The sequence below is a fragment of the Paramormyrops kingsleyae genome, chromosome 15 (assembly GCF_048594095.1).
Source record: "Paramormyrops kingsleyae isolate MSU_618 chromosome 15, PKINGS_0.4, whole genome shotgun sequence".
Classification (NCBI taxonomy): domain Eukaryota; kingdom Metazoa; phylum Chordata; class Actinopteri; order Osteoglossiformes; family Mormyridae; genus Paramormyrops; species Paramormyrops kingsleyae.
The window spans coordinates 2130809-2147552 of record NC_132811.1 but is presented as its reverse complement, the minus strand read 5'-3'; the positions used below and the strand labels follow the sequence as shown (position 1 = coordinate 2147552).

At 46.4% G+C, this 16744-nt stretch overlaps 1 protein-coding gene across 4 annotated transcripts; it reads left to right on the top strand.

The window, feature by feature from the left end:
• Positions 1 to 9318: 9318 nt before the first annotated feature.
• On the top strand, positions 9319 to 16743 carry ncln (nicalin). Of its 4 annotated transcripts, XM_023843754.2 has the most exons (16): positions 9325 to 9467; positions 9556 to 9621; positions 10077 to 10267; positions 10400 to 10544; positions 11338 to 11432; positions 12004 to 12084; positions 12365 to 12468; positions 12612 to 12700; positions 13000 to 13139; positions 13343 to 13521; positions 13593 to 13680; positions 13923 to 13961; positions 14138 to 14301; positions 14892 to 14945; positions 15021 to 15099; positions 15433 to 16743. In XM_023843754.2, exons 2-16 carry the CDS (start codon positions 9588 to 9590, stop codon positions 15493 to 15495), a joined length of 1545 nt encoding a protein of 514 aa, XP_023699522.2. In that variant the 5' UTR covers positions 9325 to 9467; positions 9556 to 9587; the 3' UTR covers positions 15496 to 16743. The 4 variants fall into 4 exon arrangements, with proteins under 4 accessions (XP_023699521.2, XP_023699520.2, XP_023699519.2 ...); XM_023843753.2 differs by having other exon boundaries at positions 9319 to 9621; positions 10403 to 10544; XM_023843752.2 differs by having other exon boundaries at positions 9319 to 9621; positions 14141 to 14301.
• The last annotated feature ends 1 nt before the right edge of the window (position 16744 follows it).

The following is a 16744-nucleotide window of genomic DNA, read 5'->3' as shown; positions in this document are numbered from 1 at the left end:
ACTCGGTGGCCAGTTTATTAGGTACACCTGTTCGCTGCCACTAAATACATAGAACATGCAGCCAAGGTCAAGAGCTTCAGTTACCATTTGGCTGAGCATCAGAACAGTGAAGACACCTGATTGAACGTTACGTGATTGTTGGTGCCATTCATGCTGCTTCCAGCATCTTAGAAACGCCTTCCTGGGGTTTCCACGGTGTGCAGAGATTACAGAGACTGGTGCGACGGACAGGAAAAACATCCACTCAACGGCATTATTGTAGGCCAAAACACCTTATTAAAAAGAGAGGTCTGAAGAGAATAATGGCCAGACACACTAAAATGTCAGGACTGGGAGCCATCCGGCCTTGTCCCATGTGACCTCTCCCTGATTGGTCAGCAGTTCTCGCTGGTCATCCTGCCTGGTGTCACCCTACTGCAGGGGTCTCCAACTCCGGTCCTGGAGAGCTACTATCCAGTAGGTTTTCTGTCCCACTTGGCTTCTGATGAGCCACACCTGCTCCTGGTATTTACCTGAGACCAGGTGTGGCTGATCAGAAGCCTGGTAGGATAGAAAACCTACTGGACGGTAGCTCTCCAGGACCAGAGTTGGAGACCCCTGCCCTACTGTGTTTCCCTACTGTGTTTCCCTGCTGTCTGGCCTGCTGTGTTTCCCTACTGTCAGGCCTGCTGTCTGCTGTAATGACCTTAGAGGTCAGCCGTCCAGACTCCTTATTTGTTGTGGTTTTGAAGCTGGCCAGCCTCAATAAACATTTATGTTATATTGTGGTTTCATGTTTTCTTTGTGTATCATTTATTTCAGTTACAGTTCCTTGTTTTGTTTCCTGTTTGTAGTATGTTCAGTTTTCCTTGATTTAGTTTCCCTTGTTTTGTTTGATGTTTTGAACCTTCTGTTTCTGTTAGTTGACCTCGCCTGCTCCTCGTTGCCCCTAGTTTGTAGCAGCCCACACCTGTCCCTTGTTAGCCCTTGTTATCTGTGTGTATATATGTACCTGTCCTTGCCTTGTTTCTTCAGTTGGTCATTGTGGCTGTTTCCGTGTGATTATCAGTTGTAGTTACCCTGTGTTCATTACTGTAGTTTTCCTGTGTTCCTCCCTTCCATTAGAATTGCTGTTCCCTGTGTCACTCCGAAGCCTTGGTTCCTGTTCTTTTTTTTGACCCCTCGTGGTCCTCTTATTGGTCCTTGCTGTTTCATTAATCCAGCCCTGTGTGTGGAGAGCTGTCTCTCCTTTGTCATGCCCCACAGTAACACCAAAGCTTACGGGGAAGGTACAAGTAACAGGCGTAAGGACTCCGGACAGCAGTGGTATGCAGAATATGCCGAATGGCTTCTCTCAACACACAAGACATCCACCATCAAACAATAGCAGAAGAGAGTCTGATATTGGGGGGGACACATCTTAATAATTCAAGTACAAAAGTCTATTTATCGGGGTGATGAATGCATACAAATTAAATTTTGGGGCGATTCACATGACTATTATAGGTTCCAATGCCGCTATCCTCGAAGCAGTTTGGCAGGTAATATCCTACCAGTACTAACTAGATGTACCTAATAGGGTGGCCAGAGTGTGTGTATACTGGCTATAATGTGTGAGCCCTGTGACACAAGATGGTTGGATGGCTGAAATGTAAATGGCCTCAGCTCCGCATTATAGGTTAAAGGAGAAAAGGACGGCAAAAGCAGGACGACTCTGTGTGAGATAAAAGCTGTGCTGTCTTTCCGCTATCTGTTTGCCACACCTTTTCACCCATGTTGCTCTGCGGGGACCTGTGCTGCCTCGGTGATGAATATGCGGTATGATCCCTCCCCCCCTCCCCCCCTTTATTGTTTGTTTATCCACAGCGCTGGGCTCCAGCCTGGCCAATCAGAAGGGGGGGCTGACTCATGAGGGTGGCTTGTGCAGGCGGTAGGGATGCTGAGCATGCTACTGCGGCAGACAGGAAGGCCACACGCAGGGGCAGCGCCCCCCCGCCTGCGGTGATGGGGCACGCGACATGTGGCCCACACCCATCTGCATGGCCCCCACCCACATCCCCCAGAGCCACCTCCTTTTCTTCCCCCCCCCCCCCCTTTTCCAGCTTGTTCCAGTAAGACTCCTCTGTTCTGAGAAAATCAACAAGTTGTTGATAATATAAGAACCTGAATACATCTTGCAATAAACCTTAATTCCTCCTTTTGGTTTGTCTTTTGGATGCAGGTTTATCGTACTATCAGGTGCCACTGTGCTCTTCTCGCCCCGGAGGACCTTCCTGCTTCATCAGGAACATGCCAGTGAGCTCCGAAGCAATGCCCCATGACCTCATGCCACAGTGCTCTGTCTGCCCCGCATATCCATCGCTTATTCATGGGTGTCCTGCTCCGCCACACGTGATTCGTTTACAACCTTCATTCTGCTCTGCTGTGCGCTGATCCTGCTGTTGATCGTCGCGTCAAATGAAGAAATGAATGAACACTGGAAGTGAGAGTCGCTCAGAGAAGTATCCCCCTTTAAAGGTGTTAAAGGGCCTTTATAAAGAATTCTTTCTCTTAACACAGATCAGGAAATAAGCTTTTCACTTCTCATTAAGCACATGGTTTGGCACCTCCAGATGAAAATTGTTCTTAACACAGAAGCCAAACGATGCTATTCACTGTCAGCCATGGGAAAAGAAAGCTAATGTAATCCTTTTGTTTGTAGGATTTGCAGTGCATTGTGTTATTAAAAGGCTGGTGCAGCCAGGGTGCCCCAGTAACGGGCAACACCCACGGCTGTCTGCTGTAAATTATACAGTCGTGTGATTTGGCAATGGTTCACTCTCACTGAAGAGGCTTACTAATGCTCAATAACATGAACCGCAAACAGAAGCATGATTTCTTAATATCCTGTGTGTAACCTCAGATAACGTAAGGTTGGGGACTGTCAGAAATCTTCAAATTTATACTTTTTTTTCCCCCGTTAATCTACAGTGACGCATGTGGTCTTGCCCATCGGGTGTTTTGCGTTTGGCCCACTGTGGTATTGGATCCCGCTCCAGTTTAAACTGTAGAGAAAACAGAACATAGTCTTTTGAATGACGGGACTTAAGCCCATTCAATTTGAGCACAAATAGCCACAGGAAGAAACATCCAGGCTCTATTAGATTATCCCTTGAAGGCACTTCCTCATCTCAATTATCATATGTCTCCTGCATTGGCCTATAAAGCATATTTATATTCATAATGAACGATGACTCCAGTGGATAAAAATGCGTAATAACAACACAGTAAGCATGGTAACTTGAGATGACACTGGAATACATCACTCTGAAAATGAGAAGAAGACGGGGAATGAGGCACAAACATTCAGATGCTGCTTTCTGGCTAGTCGGCCTCCAAAGCTGCGTTTTCAATGTACCGTTAGTTTGCAACTCCAGTGAATCGTTTCAAGAGGCGGGGCGGGGTGGAGCGGGGTGGGGCGAGGTGTGGGGGGGGGGGGGTGGTGGTAGGGTTGTCAGTTATTACCCACTGATAATGCTTTCTAGTTGAACTTGCAACAATTTCCTGTTGGCACACTAACGGAAACGTTCCCGAACGGAAACCATCGTGCACAAACCCCCAAGTTTGACACAGACAATACGGCACGGTGAGCTAACAGCTATTCAGAATCGTATCGTGGCCCCAGAGCAGTAGGACAAAGAGCAACAATGTTCCTAATGTGATGTAAGCGTTATGCTGCTATAAGGACTAATTGATATTGAAGTTCAGTGTGACAGAGCTTGTTTCTTACTGCTGCTGATTTCTAAATGGCCAGCATTCCGCCTGCTGCTCTGGGACAGCAGCTCCGTGGGAGTTTAATTGCCTTGAATTTCCATTGCTGAGTTCATTACATTAACAGCCCAACCCACACACTGCATACCTCTGGCCTGCCGCAATTTGTTATTGTATTTATTAGCCTGGCGGGGCCTGATCTCTGTTTCCTGGCCTGGTCTGAGGTCAGCAGCAGTAGCATAGGACTCCCTTGTAATCCACCGTCCGTACCAGTGAGAAGCTGACAAAGAACCCAATGAATGAAAATAAGGAAATAAGGCAATAAGGCATCGGCGTGTCAAATAAATGCCATCTGTAGCTTAGGTTTACACTCAACGTGGACGCACAGATACACGTCAAACAGCAGGTCTTATTTAGTTTTCATTGATGTCAGATATTTCTAGATTTTATCAAGATTTAAGGTAATGCAGATGGCGGCTAAGTGCATTTAGGATCCTGTCAGCAAGTGTAACACTGCAGAGAGATAAGCAGCTTCAGGTTTCTGCTCCAGCAGAGCAGAGGGTGAACACCTGGTCAGATGCTGAGCCGAGATGGCGGGGGACGTACAGGTCTCCCAGGTGAGAGCAGCGCAAGACAGAAAAGCTCCATCTTTAAGTGCGATGACAAGGTTACATTAAAACGCCTTCCAAACCCTGACATTTGTTTATGGGCTATCGTGACCAACAAGGTCTGTAGCTATTGGGTGTGCAACGTCAGTCCGTTGGGTGTGCAGGGCGAGTCCACTGGGTGTGCAGAGCGAGTCCGCTGGGTGTGCAGGGCGAATCCGTCGGGTGTGCAGGGCGAGTCCGTTGGGGTGGGGGGGGAGGGGGGTGCAGAGTGAATCTAGCCTCATGTGTATCTCCAGCTTGCTGTGCTCTTGAATACTGGCACATGCAATATCAGCAACCATGAAATTACAGCAAGCAGATTTTGAAAGTTATGAAATATTGCCTGGAAATTCATTACAAGGGATGCAATCTACCTTGAAAGAAGGTCAGTGAAGCTTTTACATATATATACATACAACTGTTATTATAATGAAAGTACAGTATGGTATCTGTAACTTTTCCAGTGAATGACAATTGTGTATCTAATTGCACTTCTGTTCTGCTTCTCCATGGCTGGAGCCCAGGGCGGAGCTCTCTGTACACTTCAGCACCCTCCAACGTCGCGTAGCTGCTCTGTGCCAGGAATCTCACAGGGCGTGATTATTTCTAGGGGCACACCATCCGAGACAGAGTGAAAATGGCTTGCTAAGTTGGCATCCCCTCAGAAGATGGCGCCCCCTCTAGGTGGCCACGTACGTCGCCTAATGATTTGACCCTGTGTTTCTATAATGCTGTACCATTAAGAGCAGACATATTAGAACTATATTCTGATCAGAAGCAGATAAAATAAGAGATATATAAGACCAAATTCAAAAACAATTTGAGGTTTTACATATTAATGTTTCTACCACTGAATATCTATGTCTAATGTCCTCTTAAACAGTCATTTGTCAACGAAGAAGCATTAAAAGGCCACAAGTTGCTGTAAAGTGCTAAGCGTTAGCATTAGCGTTTTCCCATTCTCCACAGGCACAGTGCTGTGGGGGGGAGGTGACCTACCGGACAGCTCTCCTGAATGCATTAATGACACTTAATGGGGGAACTGGCTCCGCTGGTCCTGGCTCTCCATTATCTCTGCCTGGGTATTACTGCAGTGATGGGCCGTCCTATTGCTCTGACCTTTCGGAGCTCGTCTGCTCACAGCGATGCCAGCTGAGCTGCCTCATCGAGTTCCACATCGCATCAGTCATGACTGTTATTAGCGTTCGGACTCCGGCCTGCAGCCCCTGTTAAGCATCTATTCCCTGCTCAGCCGCCACTGGCCTCCCCCCTCTTTCCCCCTCTCAGCCCCTGTCCTCTGTTTCTCAAGCTCCACTCGGCTGCCTCCTGTTTTACATCAGGCTTCAATGCAAAACCCCAAATTCAAGCTTCAGAGTCATGCTGGATGCTCCTGTAAAACACCCAGCTTTCATGAAGCCATAATCACCATGAAAACAATGGTGCATCGCTTTACCACTTTGCATGTGTCTTTACGTACTACACGAGGCATGAGCATACAGTACTGTAATTACCGATGCCATTTATATTGGTGTGTGGAAAAGAAAAATAAAATAGCACGGCTCAGTAAGACATAACGCTTTTTCTAAAGGACAGTACACGTTCCTCAATGCTTACAGTCATGCAGTTTTATCTCATTAAACACAAGGTAATACCTCATACATTTTTGCTGAATTATTAATACTGTAAAATGTGTTCTTACAGTGCAATCAGAACATTGCCTGCTTTGTATGTGGCCCTGCAGCCTTTGTGTCTCCTGCTAACTTTGCACCTTGCATGAATCGCTGACCTTGACACCAGTATGGAATTTCTATGCCAAACAAACGAAGGACGATGCGGAGGCTTGCCGGAGGCCAGGCGGGGCGCGGCTCACACGACCGGCGCCATGTGTCAGGGTGCAGCGCCCGCCCCGCGCATTCAGAGCTTGCATGCTATCCTGCATACAACTGGGAAGGAGTTGAGTCAAGTGCCATTTGTGTCTGGCAGTGGGCTCCTTCACGGCCTGGGGTCCCATCCGGGGGAACGCCAGCCTTATGTCATGTGCTACCTGCATGATTCACCTCTGGATCTTTTATCAAACCATTTTTAAATTATTCATTCAGTTTGATTTTGCAAATGTTTCTGGTGTTGCCGTGATCCATAGCTGTCATAACAAGTTGCTCTGGTGCAATTATGAACAATTACCCACACCTAAAATTCCTTTTATACTGTGTTTAGTTTCTTCTCACAGGGAAAATTACACATAATGGAAATAATGAATAGTGAAGTCCTTTAAGTGTAATTCCAGGGTATAATCTAGTCATTCATTTCCAAGCTTCTGGAACGCTTTCCCAAAAGCAAGGCATTTTTTTCACTCTTATTCTAAACCTGGAAAAAGAAAGAATCAGTCCCCACTGGTTCTGCAGCAACATTAAATTAGCAGACAGGTGAAAGGCGTGTTTTATTTTGTAATAAACAGGTGATCTGTTCAAACACATAACTGATAATCCAAACTTTACAAAACTAGATAAGCTTTTTGTAAGCATCGGGAAACAGACATTGAAAACATTTAGTTCTAAAATCCCGCTGCAAGTTTTGTAATTTAAATTTAAATTCAGTTTTATTGAGATTAAAAGGATCGCTTTAGCAATGGCAAAGAAATCCTGCTTGGTATCGTGTATAGAAATCCTTCGATTTCAGATTTACCTTCAATCACTTCCTTTTTCATTTTGATGGAAATGGAAGACACTTAACAAAACTGTAACTTGTAAAATAAAACTGGCACTCGTCTTAGTATTTTATCATTTCTGAAATTTTTTCAAAGACTCTTGACAAAGGTATTGTGCTGTATGGCTCCCTTTACATCTTTACATGTTAAACAGATCGCAGTCTCGTGGTTCTGCACAGCAGGGTTTGCTCTCTCCAGCTTCTGACAATTCAGTCATTAAACAACACGATTAGATCCCTCTCAGCACTACCGACACAAGTGCCGTTCCGCTTCAGCGCTCAAAAACAGACAAAAAAATCCCTCACAGACTGCAAAAAAATGTGAGAAGAATGTGAAGTTATTGTAGACTCCAAAGACATAGCGCCCCCTGTCTTGCACATGTAAAAAAAAAAAAAAAAAAAAAAAAAACCCTGAAAAAAACAAACAGACCGGTATTTTCATCCATGCATCCATCTTTCAAGTACAAGTACATCTGGAGTCTAAGGCGACAGGGGCCACAAGGAAGGGGATCCCCTAGACAAAATGCCAGCGGGATGCAGGACACATGCGCAGTGTTTACATATTGTCTAAAGTGACCTCGCCATACAAATGAACAGCATTATTATGAATTCCCATAATATATAGACTCCTGGTGACCATATAGATCACTGCCTCCAGTGACATGGGCATCGCAGTGACAGTTCAGGCCACCTGTCTTATTACTGGTCTCCTGCTTCCCATATACCAGCGTTTCCAAATCCGGTCCTCAGGGACCCACAGACAGTTCACATTTTTGCTCCCTTCCGAGGGAGCAAAAATGCAGACTGTCTGGGAGGGAACAAAAACATGGACCATATACAAACACTGCCATATACAAATCCATTCACTCAACACTTTTATTCATAACAGTGTACAGTAGATGGAAGGGTCATCATTTATGAGTGCTTCCTGTGAGTTAAACCCACAATCTTTGCGTTATCAGCACAGTGCTCTACTTGCAGGGCTACCAAATGGAATAGTAACAATCACAAGCTATTACCGTTTATAATTATGTCCAACGTACCCATCTGATAAATGACACCATAACAAATATGAGTTACATTTAGAATGATACCGCAAAAATGAATTATGTTATCCAAATAGTTATTGTGAAATAAAATCTAGCCTGTATGAAATGGATTTGTATAGACATATTCATGTCCAAAACAAATTGCCATTATAATTAAATAAGACAACTCAGCTGATGAAATATGGAAAAAGGTTAGTGCCGAAATAAGTGAATTAGCATTTAAGAACTTTGGAATTGCATTACGGATTGTTTTTAAGCTATGTTGCTTTAAATTTGTTTTCCCCTGCTGTCTAAAGACATGCAGTTAGCTAATTGGCATCTGTAAATTGGCCATAGGGTGTGTCATGTGATAGACTGGCACGGTCATCTTGGGTCAACTGGAGTCCCCCAGCAATTGGAATGTGGATAGTCTTATTCAACAAGATAAAATTTTAATTTTAGTATGCGATTCTATAGTAATGTGTTTTTAAAATATTAAAATGCTAACATTTTCCTTTTACTTCCTCATATATTTTATCAAATATTATTTTACACATGTGATTAAATAATGATACTTTGTCTTGTGTGGTTTTATTTATTTATTTAGCGGGGGATTGTTTGCCGGTTATGTGGATGCTGCAAACTAAATTTACCTGCGGGTACAAATAAAGTAACCTGAACCTCAACATACAGCTTCATTCAGCTGCTAGTATGCGAACAGCAGTATGCATGAAGATTCTGCTCTAAAATCCAGATTCAAAATATTTACATGTAAGGAGGCAGCTGCAGAGACGAAAAAAATCAATACGGTCCATTCTGAAAGAGTCTCCTGTGATATAGGATGAATTGTACCATGTTCTCTACTAAGTCCTGGGATTCAAGGATTGCTGTTTTCACAGGTCCTGACTATGGTCTTCAGACACATATTAAACATCTTTTCATTTGAAAAAGCATTACCCCAACTCAGCCAGCCGTGGCGCTGTAGTTCGTAAACTTCGACAGTTGATAGGTGTCCATAGCTCCTGAAGGGCCCAAACCACGATCAAATAGTTCCACTCGTAACAATGATTTACACTAAAAACTTAAATTCTGTTTTTAGCACCATAGTATTTTCTCACAAATATAAAATGAGGCGAACATAGAGGAATCGCTCGCAAACAAACTGTCTCTATTTTAATAAATTTAGGTGGCCATCGAGAATGCCGGAGGGTCCTAGCTGCACTCGCGGTGTGTCAGAGTGCGCGTGAGCTTCCGCTGGCGATTTGTAGATTCTGTTAAGCCGGCGTTTCAGTCAGCATTTAAATATTCATACAGATTGAGCTTTAAGAACACTACAAACATGTTTGAAGAAGCTAGCGAGGTGTTTGACAACATGTTTAAGTCTTCTTTTCCGCTGACATTTATTGTGTTTTTACCAGCGGTGCTTATTCTCGTCTCTCCGCTTCCAGCCGAGGCAGCGCACGAATTCACAGTGTACCGCATGCAGCAGTACGACTTGCAGGGGCAGCCGTATGGTAAAAATTCTTTATGTTGATAAATCCAGAAGACGAGATCTGTATACAGTTTAACTGAATAAGTAGCTGGGAAGACGGTCATGTAGTACAAGTCCTCCGGGAAACGGTTGATTGGCAGCAAGTAGAGACCTGTTTATGTTGTGGCACAACCCGTTCCTGTAATCTGTTAGCTATTGCATCACGATAATTGTTCGTTTAAAATTTTGTCATTTCCGAAATTGTTTGATAGCACTGAAGGTATAATGATAGACGTCGCTGTTCATGCACGGCAGTGATTCAGCCTACACTGCGAGGCCTATGTGCCCAGCATAACTCGTACCAAGTAATTTGTCGATGGCAAGTCGTATCATGCCTCTTTTATAATGTGACCTTGTGTTTCCCCGGTTTAATCAAAATGAATTCATTTTTAGTCCCAGTTTGGGAGTGTTTAATAACGAGTTGCGCTCAAATTGCAGGCACCCGGAATGCCATACTGAACACGGAGGCCCGCACGGTAGAAGCCGAGGTGCTGAGTCGCCGCTGTGTTATCATGCGGCTGCTAGATTTTTCCTATGAAAGGTACCAGAAAGCTCTGCGTCAGTCCGCCGGGGCCGTAGTCATCATCCTGCCTCACAACATGTCCACCATGCCGCAGGACATAGTACAGGTAAACGGTAACTTTTCATTATCTGCAATGCAATTTACATTCCAAACATGACATAGTGGCAAATTACTTTTATAAATCTGTCCACTCAGTTATTCTGTTACTTCTTTGTCTTTCTGTCTGCAAATTTTCCAGCAGTTCATGGAGATGGAACCAGAGCTTCTGGCCACAGAGACCATTGTTCCGGTGTACTTTGCTTTGGAGGATGACGAGCTGCTGTCCATATATGAGCAAACCCTCATGTCCTCATCTTCTCAGGGCTCTGCATCTGCAGCAGAGGGTACGTGGAGACGTCTTTGTCCTAGCTTTACTCCCCTGCCCTCACCCCTTCTCAGAAGATGGACAGCTGTAATGACATTCATTTGTACGTGTGTAATTTGTCACAGGTGATGGCACAATACTATTTATAGGATTCAGGGGGCTGTAATGCATGCTGGGCATTTAAAAGAATGCCCCCCCCCTTTAGTCACTCTGTTAAAATGTGTGCAGGTGCTGAAGGTGCATTCTGAAGGTCTCTGCAGAGTAGTTCCAGCCAAATGTGCCCTGGCTTCAAGTATTGATAAAGTAGGAGGTTGAAATGCAGTAATGCATTTACAGGTCAAATGTATTGTATTGAAAATATGTATTTTCAGAGGTGTACGTACAAATAAAAATCTAGACCCAAGATTTTGTTTGTATAAAGTCACAGTGATGGAGTACTCAGCTCGTTGGTTGAAACAAAACCTTGTTCTGGATTTTTACTCTCGACCTGAACTATCCACCTCTGTATTTTTAATGCTCTGCCACCTCCACCTCCCCCTCCACCTCCTCTAGGCTGTCCCCAGCCTGGTTCCATGTGCTGCCTGGGAGGGGCTCCAGACTCCCTTTGACTCCCTGTACTGGGAGTTGAATGGCTATTTATACATGAATCATTTCTGAGCTGAAACTGTTCAGGTCTTTGTTTTGGAGGGTTGGAGGTGTGGAGATCGTCCCGAGGCTGCGGGACGGGCTGCGGGACGGGCTGCGGGCGGCTCTGCTGAGAAGCTGGCTCCGTGTGTCGCATGTGACCGTGCCGTTTGCTCCCTTTCCGCCAGTGCTGCTTCACACGGCGACAGCCAACGGCTTCCAGATGGTGACGAGTGGGGCCCAGAGCAAGGCCATGAGTGACTGGGCCATCACCAGCCTGGAGGTCAGTAGCGGTGGTGCCAGGGGGGACGCTCCTGCCGCGAAAGCGGGCAGAGTGCAGCGTGGAAGTCAAGCCTGTTTGTGAGCTGCATGCGTAGCTGTAAGCAGGGTCTTCATGCATGGAAATGCACGAGCTTAGCGGGGTTGCTGTGGGTCTGGTGCTGGATTCCCGATTCCCTCTGAAGCTCTGAGCACCATCTAACAGCCCAGCATGACGTACGATAGCAACGGCACTAGCAGATAAATGCAAATCATTTTACTGAACCGTGTTTCTGCACTCAACTCCTAGAGAGGGACGAGGGTCTGAGTTGCGTCTCCACACCCTATCTCTGAGTTAGCTACGCTAAGGACTGGTCGCCGCCTTTAATCCTCTAAGTGCAATTCATAAGTAGATGGAGCAATCGGCCTTTGCCAGGGGTAATGGACTGGCATGGAACTGTGACCACTTTTAATTGCATTTTTCATTTGTAAAATTTGTAATCTGGCATAATTTGGGGAAAGAGGTCCTGCTGGTAACATCTGTCTGCCTCCCTCCCTCTCATTCCCTCCATCTCTCTCTCTCCTCATTCAATCAGGGAAGACTAGCAGGAGTAGGGGGAGAAGACCTGCCAACGATTGTCCTGGTAGCTCACTATGATTCCTTTGGTGTGGCACCGGTGAGCCCCCCCACCGCCATCCTTGCAGCGCGGTCTGTGACACGCCAGTTGCCTGTGAAGTGGTTAAGCGCTGTTTGAAGGGCAGTGCAGTCTGCCGGCTTGTCTAAGGTGGTGGCCAGAGGTGGAAAGTTCAGGTCCAGAAAGTAAATCCAGGCCAAGATTTTGTTTGACTCGCCCTTTAAAGGCAGCATAGACGTGGCCCTGTTAGGCAGCGTTCCCCCTTCCGTGCGGAGCGCCCCCTGCTGTCATGCAGTGACCTGTGGCCTCTCCTCTTCCCCAGTGGCTCTCGTACGGTGCTGACTCCAACGGCAGTGGTGTGTCTGTGCTGCTGGAGCTGGCCCGCCTCTTCTCACGGCTCTACACCTACAAGAGGACACATGCGGGGTAGGTGTCTGGGCCGGCCCCCTCCCAAGGCGGCCCCTGGTGTTGCTGTTCTGATCGCGTGCCAAGGTGGGCTTGCCTTTGGCCCGGCTTGGTGATTTAGCCTGTAGCCTTGTCTCTCTATGCTTAATGTGGCCTGTTTGCAGGTACAACTTGCTGTTCTTTGTGTCTGGAGGAGGAAAGTTCAATTATCAGGGGACTAAACGATGGCTCGAGGAGAACCTGGATCATACTGGTGCGGCTTTGAGAGTCTCTCTGGATGCTTGTCATTCTTTTGGCTTTTTGTGGTTTGCTAAGTTTAGTTAAAAACACAAGATTCTGTCTGTGTCTCTCTCTCGCGCTTTCTTTCTTTTTCGTTCCCTCTTTCTTCAGTATCCCGAGGAAACATTTGCATGTAAAGTGAACGAGAACTTTTCCAGACAATTAACTAAAAATGACTTCTGTTCCTTTGGTTAAGTTTTGAATCTGTCTCACACCCTGGATCTCACTTAGTGGTACTTCACTGAACTTCTGACCATCTCTCTCTTCCTGCAGAGTCCAGTCTTCTCCAAGACAATGTGGCGTTTGTGCTTTGCCTGGACACCCTGGGCAACGGGAACAGCCTGCACCTCCACGTATCTAAGCCTCCCAAAGAAGGCAGTCCCCAGCATGCCCTGCTGACAGAGCTGGAGATGGTAATAGCATTAGCAGTTTCGATGGTCTGCATGTTACAAGCAGGTTCTGGGTGTTACTTGCGTACCACGAAAAACAAAGTGAGCAGAAATGTTGGGACTAGAATGTTCCATCCTAGCGCATGACTTAGTGCTTCTTATGTGGGATGGATGCCTGGAATCTTCAACATTACTATAAACCTATTATTCTTGCTTTCCTGTCCTAGGTGATCTCCAGCCAGTACCCAGAAGTTAAGTTCTCCATGGTCCACAAGAAGATCAACCTGGCAGACGACACGCTGGCCTGGGAGCACGAGCGCTTCGGCATCCGCCGGCTACCTGCCTTTACGCTGTCGCACCTGGAGAGCCACCGCAGCACGCTGAGAAGCAGCATCATGGACATGCGGTCAGGCTCGCCTCTCACGCCCGCTCGCCGTCCCGCGCTCTGCTCGGGTACTCATGGGAGCTTCTGCGCAGGCCGCATGTGGATCTGAAGAAGCTGAGCCGTAACACTAAGATCATCGCGGAGGCACTCGCCAGAGTAATCTACAACCTGACGGAGAAGGTAGGCCGCGCTCAGGGAGCGGGGAGAGTAGCCAGCCTGACCTCGGGAGCGGGGAGAGTAGCCAGCCTGACCTCGGGAGCGGGGAGAGTAGCCAGCCTGACCTCGATGGGAGGAGAAAATGCAGATCGGGGAACCTTTGGGTGTAGGAACTGCTAGAACCCTTTGTAGTGTTTTGGCCCCTTTTTGTAATCCATGACCTTTTGGAGCATTGATGGGTGACAGATCCTCATTTTACTCTGTAGGGTACCCCAGGAGACCTACAGATCTTCACTGAGCAAATGGTGAGAACCTTCTCCTTTATGAGTTGGGTGTCTTTGCCTGATTGGCTGCCGTCACCCACACTTCTGACTACATCTGAGGGGCAATTGGCAGCACAACGCAGTGTTTTTACTGTCTCTGTGTCCATCTCTCTCCTTAACACCTGTGATATTCATTCACTTTTTTGGCTTCCACTTAGCAGGTACAGAAGGAGCACCTGTCCTCGGTGGTGGACTGGCTGACATCCCAGCCGCGCGCCGCCCAGCTGGTGGACAAGGACAGCAGCGTGGTGAACACCCTGGAGTACCACCTTGGCCGGTACCTGAAGGATGTGAAGAAGCACACGGTCAAAGCTGATAAGAGGTAACCTCATCTGTCGGCCTCATCACACTGGATGAGCCCCCTGACAAAATGTCACCTTGGGCCCAATTTTACATATTTTGCATATTCAAGGGCCCCTGTCCTGAATCTGCCAGGGTATTCATGCCCCTACACTGGACTAATCACTGGACTAATCACTGGAAACCAGCATAGATCAGTACTAATTACATGTACAACAGAGAAGCTGTAATTTATATTTGATAAATCATGTGCGCTCCCTGCACATGATGCATTTGAACAATCTCATCAGTCATGAGAGGGATGGAGGTAAAGGTAATGTTGGAGATCTGGAGCAGTTGTGGGTTCCAGTGGACGCCTACTCTGTGCTTTTGCATCTAAACATGTCAGAGTAATGCTTAATGAGGAGCAGTACAGACTTATAAACTGTTTATGTATAAAATTAACTCTGCAGTGTTAGCCTTTTGCCTTTACACTACAGCTCACCTGACCCATCAATAAAACCAGGAATCTTTTTTTGAATGTCCTGTTGTTGCCCAGTAGGTGGCGCTGTGGCCTCATACACCTCCAGGGTTACATGTCGCTGAGCTTTTTTCTATGTTTTGATTTTTCAGGGACCCAGAGTTTGTCTTCTATGACCAACTCAAGCAAACTATGAATGCATACAAGTAAGGCATCATCCTCATGTCTGACACGTGTCGTATGTTTGCTTAGCCCCTCACGCTCTCCGTTCCTGTGCTCAGGGTGAAGCCAGCCATCTTTGATCTGCTCCTTGCATTTTGTATAGCAGCCTACCTGGGCATGATGTACCTGGCTGTCCAGGTAAAAATCTCACTCAAGCTCATGTCCTTTTACGTCAGGGCGCTCATTCCTGCTGGAGATCGACCACCCTGCAGAGCTTGGCCACAGCCCAAATGTAACACACCTGATGGAGAATCTGTCCCATCAGCAGCATCTCAGTGCCAGCTATGTAGAGGCTCTAATACTGAGATGCTGCTGATGGGCCTGATTTATCTGTATCAGGTGTGTTGGGCTGTGGCTGAGTTCTGCAGGGTGGTCGATTCCCAGGAGCAGTGCTGGGCAGCCCTGCTTCATGTGATACTGGATGGGCTCAAGTCAGGCCCATGTTCATCTATGCTCCGCATGTTTCTGCAGCACTTTGGTGTTCTGTACGGCGTCATGCGCAGAGTCATCCAGCCCAAGACCAAGCAGCACTGATGGGATGGAGAGCTTTGGTTCCCCGAGAGCCTGTTTGCAAGGGCTGCTCTACCCCTGAGGCTGAGAATTGTTGTGATTGGGTTTTCTTTTTTTTTTTTTTTTACTTTTTTTTTGTCACGGTTCGATTCGTCTTGCCAATTTTGTCATCCGGAGCTCCTAACTGGCTTCACCGCCGGTGACAGGCAGCCCAGCCTTTGGTCTTCCTCCGCCAACGAGCAGCCGCCGTCCGTTTTGATCCCCGACTGTCCTCAGACGTCTCACCCCACCTCAATTCTGGACACAGGCGACCCTCAGCCATACTTCCATTTTCGGCAGCTATTGTGGGCTTAAAGACGACCTGGTGGGAAGGGTTAGGTTTAGGGTTAGCTGAGAAAACAGGGGTATCACTCATACATGCAGTATTTTATGTTCTGTGAATTTTGGGGAGTATTTTGGAGGGAAAATGGTGGCAATGCAAGCTTTTGCATTACCTGCATGAAATGTGCTACTTAAAAACCAGTGTTGATTTTCCCCATTTGAGACGTACAATTTTTAATTGTTAGACTCCTTTAGAAGACCTTGGTCCTTAATACTGAGATTGACACATCACATGCATGGCCAAAACATGCATTCATGTGTGCATCAGTCCTACTTACCCATGCCATTATCACCGGGAGTCCTTACTGTGTTACGCCTCTATGAAAGATGCCTTCATGAGGGTATTTGAAGTTATCCAGTTCCCTGGATCATTGATGTCCACTGCACTGAGTAATTCTTTACCAACACATTAATGTCTGGTACTTCAACTGGGGATAGACACTTGGATTCCATATAAAAATGGCAGTTATATTTGACATTATGTATCAGATATTAATTCACAAATACTTGCTAGCCATATTCACCACATCGCAAATTCCCTTCCCCTCATTTTCAGGACTTCAAAAGCTTAACTGCTCTGAAAATCCATTTGTGGCATGGTGCTGGTTTGTCCGTTTCACGATGGACAAAACTGGTTTGGTCATTTTGTTCATACAGAGCGTTACAAGAGCCATATACTCCATAAATGTGAAGCACCGCTATCCCAGCCTTACTGCGTCTGACCACAGGAAGTACTGTGAGGTACAAATCTTAATTTATTGGAGCGAAGATTGCATTACTGTGCACTGAACCAAACCCTGTTCTTTTCATTTTACCTACAAGTCTGGATGGTATCACACTTGATTTGTGATGCGTGATTCTCAAGAAAAGAATAAATGTTTGAAAGACTCAG

Coding starts and splice junctions, on each gene's coding strand:
- ncln (XM_023843751.2), top strand. CDS start 9,447: ATGTTTGAAGAAGCTAGCGAGGTGTTTGACAACATGTTTAAGTCTTCT. Junction 12,085..12,364: donor ATTCCTTTGGTGTGGCACCG/GTGAGCCCCCCC, acceptor CCTCTTCCCCAG/TGGCTCTCGTACGGTGCTGA. Junction 14,302..14,891: donor ACGGTCAAAGCTGATAAGAG/GTAACCTCATCT, acceptor TTGATTTTTCAG/GGACCCAGAGTTTGTCTTCT.